This window comes from Chaetura pelagica, unplaced genomic scaffold (assembly GCF_000747805.2).
Source record: "Chaetura pelagica isolate M959 unplaced genomic scaffold, ChaPel_1.0 scaffold587, whole genome shotgun sequence".
Taxonomy (NCBI): Eukaryota; Metazoa; Chordata; class Aves; order Apodiformes; family Apodidae; genus Chaetura; species Chaetura pelagica.
In genome coordinates, this window is record NW_009953909.1 from 443122 (window position 1) to 448736 (window position 5615).

General features: G+C 60.3%; 1 protein-coding gene across 1 annotated transcript in view; it reads right to left on the reverse strand.

The window, feature by feature from the left end:
- B4GALNT4 (beta-1,4-N-acetyl-galactosaminyl transferase 4) overlaps positions 1–309 on the reverse strand; it is a 16736-nt gene extending 16427 nt beyond the window's left edge. The window contains exon 1 of the mRNA XM_010001478.1: positions 216–309. Within this exon, the coding sequence (XP_009999780.1) occupies positions 216–309 (94 nt within the window). The remainder of the gene's footprint in view (positions 1–215) is intronic.
- Between the last annotated feature and the right edge of the window lie 5306 nt (positions 310–5615).

Below are 5615 nucleotides of genomic sequence, written 5' to 3' on the forward strand. Positions count from 1 at the left end.
CACATCATCCCTCCGGCAGCCCCACGGAGGGAGATGGGGAACGTCCCGGGCAGGAGCGGGACCAGGACCAGACCCAGCACTTTCATCTCCCTTGCCCCCAGGACCCCCATCCCTCCCGGGGCTGCTCCTGCCAGGGCAGCGCTGGGAACACCAGCTGATCCCTGCCCTGCCAAGGCTGCAGATGCCACTGCCCCGGCACGTTATTCCCTTCCCACAGCGATCTGTGGGAATCCCAGCCACGAGGATGAGTTCAGTGCTGCTGGGGGACCTGGACGTGAGGACCGACCCCTCGGCACCCGCCCCGGGCATCGCCCCGGGTGCCCCTGCCTCCCATGGGATCTGCCAGCTCAGCATCCATTTGCAGTGCAGGCCAGGGGTGCCAGGCTGCAGCTCCTGTCCCCGGGACAGACTGACCCCCTGGAGCAGCCTCTGCCACCCACCAAGGTGCTGGTGAGCAAAGCTGAGCTGCCACATCCCGGCTGCAGCCCGAGGGATGGCTGCACACTCACACCCCCCTACCTGCTCACCTCCAGGTACCACAGCCAGGGCTGGGCCCCCACCACAAGGCACTGGGTAAACTGGAGAGAGATGATTTGATATAAATGGGAGCAAAGGGGGGGGAAAAAAGCCACATGTTCCCCAGCAAGGCTGCACAGGCTGCATCCCTGAAGGCCCCAGGGCCATGAGCCTCCTGCTCACTCTCCCTCCCACCTCCATCCATCAGGGACCTGCTCGAGCCACCGTGATGGAGCAGGACAGGGCTTGTTGCCCCCACATTGGTTTGCATCTAAACAAGTTCCCACCCCTGCTCTCAGGGGGGCCGGGGAACACTGAAGCTCAAAAGCAACTCCAGAAAAACCCTCCCTCTTCTCAGCAAGGAGGCAAGTGCTTGCTCCGAGAGACACCTGCATCCCGGGAGGAGCAAAAGCTCCAGCAAAGCCCTGGAAAAAGGCTCCCAGGTTCTGTGCCAATGTTTATCCACCTGCAAGTCAAATATCAGGCAGGAAAGTCAAGCGGAGCCTCAGCCCAACACCCAAACACTGATCAGCCTGGGGGGAAACGAGAAAGAAACATCCCCCTAAAGGGAGGGAGAGCCCAACCAGGCACCAGCAGCCAGGTTTGTGCGCCTCCAAAAAGTGGAGCCCCTTTGGTCAGAACCTGTCAGACCGGAGTGAGGTGGGGGCACCAGGAGAGGAAAGGGGTTTGTTTCCTCCCGTGCATCCTCCCAGCACCCTCGGGCCCACCCTGAGCTGTGCCCTGCCCAGCTGCTCCCCCAGCGCTGCTCACCCACCTCTTCCCTGTTCCCAAGGACCAGGGAGACACGGAAGGGCAGGGAGATGATGGGGGCAGGTCTGCAGGACCAGCACAGGACCCACTGGGATGCATTGGGAGCTCTTCCCCCCACGGGCAAGGGAGTGACACCCACACTTCCAGAGCCAGGCAAGGAGGGGCAGGAGATGCACAGGACCAGCAGCTGGAGTCACTGGAGCCCCCAGACAGGCGGGACGGGCCCCACAGCACAGGGAGCAGGGCCAGGCCCCCGGGGACTGGTGGGTCTCCCCACAGGGACCCCCCGTGCTGCCTCCCCCCGCTGGGAAGCACAGAGGGGCCTTTCAGACAGCAGCCCCTGCCCCCCCGGCCGGCGGCACCCGCAGCTCCCGCGCCCTGAACACAGCCCCTTTCTTCGGGTGCATTTCGGAGCCGGGAGTTCTCCGGCAGCTTTACTGGACCCTTTCCAGACCTTCCCACGTGGTTAGAGATGCTCCTCACTTACACTTCCTCCTGCATCTCCTAATTGCTCTAACGAGTCTCCCCCTGTGCAGTCGCTGGCTGCAAGCTTGATCCATGTTCACCCACCACATTCCCAGACCCACACCCCAGGGATAACCCCATTCCCAGACCCACGCCCCAGGGATAACCCCATTCCCAGACCCACACCCCAGGGATAACCCCATATCCAGACACACATCCCAGGGATAACCCCATTCCCAGACCCACGCCCCAGGGATAACCCCATTCCCAGACCCATACCCCAGGGATAACCCCATTTCCAGACCCACATCCCAGGGATAACCCCATACCCAGACCCACACCCCAGGGATAACCCCATTCCCAGACCCACACCCCAGGGATAACCCCATTCCCAGACCCACACCCCAGGGATAACCCCATTCCCAGACCCACACCCCAGGGATAACCCCATTCCCAGACCCACACCCCAGGGATAACCCCAGCCACAGCCCAGCCAGACGGGCTGCCTTGGCACAGGAGCATCTGCGAAAGGACCTGGGCTGGGATTCCCAAAATGCCTTGGCATGGTCTGCCCAGCTCCAGCAGCCGCTCTGCTCCCCATCCCACACAAGGATGGAAACCCCTGGGGACAAAGAACCTGCCCTCAGCAGTGGGCACAGCGCTGGGCCACCCAGGACCACCCAGCATCCTCCCATCCCACATGGTCAGAGTCCAACCCAGGCTGTGTCCTGCTGAGTGGTGCTGAGCCCTCAGGGGAAAGAGCTCTTCTTTTGGGATCAGCCTCTGGAACAGCTGCAGACCCCCAGGAACCTTCTTCCCTCTTTCCCCCCCCCCCCCACAGACCCTGAAGGGCACCAAGCACCTGGGTTCAGCCAGTGAGAGGAGAAATGACACAGCCCAGCCCAGAGCTCCCAAGCACGTGGGATTCAGGACACGGTCCCTGTACTATTTCCAACCCTTTTCCCACCAGGCTAATGCTCCAGAGCAGACATGGAGCGATCAATCCATCATCAGGAGTCACAGCCCTCAGGGGGGGTCCCCATCCCCTTCAGTCCCCTCCATGCCCATCCCCTGCCTGCACCTCCTCGCCCAAGCCTGGCTGCCTGCAGAGCTCCCAGCTCCAGGTGAACTGGCCAGGACTGGGAAAATTATGATATTCAAACATAAAATCGTGTCTGAGCTCAAACTCCCCAAAATCTCATGCTTAAAAAAAAGCCAAAGGGACAGGGCTGGCAGGGGCAGCAGAGACATCCCGTGCCAGGGAGGAAGCCTCAGCACCAGGACCTGATGGTTCCCTACCAGCTACCATGGCTGGCAAACCGTGACCAGAGAGATGGAAACAGAGATGGATGGATTTTAGCTCTGCACTCCAAGAAATCCCCCCTGGGGGTGACCATCTGCTCTCCTGCCTCTTCCCATTCCAGCAGCAAAATCTGCACCGGGTGGGAGATGCCAGAGCTGCCTCCAGCACAGCAGGGAGCAGCCTCACCACCCTCCAGCCCTGAAACGCCCCTGGACAGGGTGACAACAAGTTGCCAGAACCATCTCTGTGTGCCCAGAGCTGCATCTTAACCCAGATCCCAACCTCCGGGAATCCTGACCTCCTGGGAAAACAACAGGCTGGGAAGCAGCAGCATCCCCGGGCACAGGAGATGGGGAAAGGCAAGGAGAAAACCAACCAGAACATGGAGCATCCCACTGATGCCAAGCCCCCTGGTCCAAACCAGAGCTGGAGGCAATTTTTCCCCACTCCTGGAAGCACAAGCCTGGGATATGCTGCTCTCCTCAGCATTCCAAAACTCCCCCATCTCCCCCCAGCACACACCTCAAGGTGCATCTGCTGGCCCCTGCCCCCCATCTCCTCCAGCATCACTCCATTCTGTGCCAGCTCCAGGGGCACAGCAGCTACGCCCTGGGAGCAGAGCAGCTTCCTAGTAAAAAGTCAACATCCTGCTTGATCTCTTTGGTGCTGAAGCCGGTAGCACAGAGAGAGCTGTGACAGTGCCCGTGCAGCTGGGCACACACACGTGGGGACACACCGGCTTCCCCGCATCCCTCCCAGCCCGGCAGCCAGGGATACAGCCAGAGGGCAAAGCTCTGAATCCCCTGGGATGCTGTGCTGGGTGAGCAGAGCCAGGGATGCCCTCTCCAGGATGCTCCAAAAGCTGCTCAGCTCCGCCCCAGAGGAGGAAAGCCGGAGGGGAGGGGAACCCACCCACCGCCCCAGCGCTTGGCTGCCCGGGCTTTCCAGAGGCCACTTCCATACGGATCCGCCCTTCTCCCAGGCACGGAGGAGGTGACCAGTGACCCCAGCTCGCTGCAGAGCATCAACAGCTCTGCAGCCAAAGGAGACTTCAAAAGCAGCCCCGAGAGAAGGAAAACAGTGCAGGAAACCAACTGACAGCAAGTGCCCACATTGAACGGGATGGAGAATATTTTTATCTGCTTGTTTCACGTCCTTTTATTATGTTTTTGAAAGGACTTAAACTGCTGGGTCCTGGAAGAGCCTCCATGGCTGGGGAGCAATGCAGGGACAAAGAGCTCTGCTCTCTTCTCCTCCTGCCACCAGTGAGGTCCAGCAAGACCCCCTGAGCCATCCCGCATGGACACACATGCCAAAACCATCCCCTCAATCCAGGGATCTGCAGAAACCAGAGCCACAAACACACCCACAACATCCACCCTCCCTGGGGAGGGACCACGCAGCCCCCAGAGGGCAAAGCAAAGGCCAAAGCATCCCGAGGGATAACGGGGTGCCAGGGGGAGCAGGCACAGCCCGACCTGGGGAGGTGCCTTGAAGCCCAACGTGTCTTTAAAGAGACAATTTTTTTTTTGCCTTTCAATAACCCAAAATAGGCACGTGCCAGATTTTTCCCATACTTCTCCCCCATCACCTGCCAAAAAGTCCCAAGGTGCCCCCAGTTCCCTCCCCTCTCCAGCCCAAGGACAGGGCTCGTTTGTCCACCCCTCCATCCACCTCCCTTCCCAGCTGCCCGGCTCTTGGCAGGTCCAGCGCGGTGACAAAGAGCTGATTCAGGGACACCTGAGAGGAGCAGGGCAAGGAGCCCAGGGCAGAGGAGGCCACAGCCTAGTGAGGAGGACGAGGGCTTCCCAGCTGGAGAAACCATCCCAGTAACACCAAACCCAGCCCCAGGCTCCAAACCCTACCCCTTTGCCATCAGGACCCCATGCCAAAGGCGGGGGGGGAGGGGGTCTATCCAGGGAAAGCAGCATTTTCCAGCAGGGATGGGAAAGGGGGTGATGCAAGAAGAAGAAAAGCAGCAGCCAGGCTCCCCATGCACCCCCCCAGCCCTTCCTCTGCAAAGGGCTCTTTCCCATCCTCTTCCCTACCTGCTCCCTGACAAAGGAACGAAACCTGCCACAGTTTGCAGCATCTCAGCATCCCAATTAAAATCAAAGCTCCTGTGGCAGGAGCTCCATCCAAAAGAGCCACATGTTCCCCTGCAGCTTGGGGAAAATGCTGCCAAGCACCATCCTGAACCTCCTCCCTGTGCCAGATCCTAAAGGAGAGAGGGAACCTTCTCCCTCCATCTCTCCCTGTGCCAGATCCCAAAGAAGAGGGGCTCTTCTCCCTCCTGCTTTCCCTGTGTCAGATCCCACGGGACAGGGCCCTGGGAGGGACAGGCAAGGACAAGGCTCTGAGCTCTGGGGAGCCCCTGGCCACGCAGGGGGTGTCCCTGCTCCTGTGTGCCAGCAGCTCTTCCAAACCTTGTCCAGGAGGACCCACACAGCCAGACATGCAGCTCGTGGGGATCAACAACCCGGCTGGGTTTTCCTCCTGCTCCAGCTGTGAATTGGCTTCAGCACCCACGACACACACCCTGCAACACAGACCCTCCCAA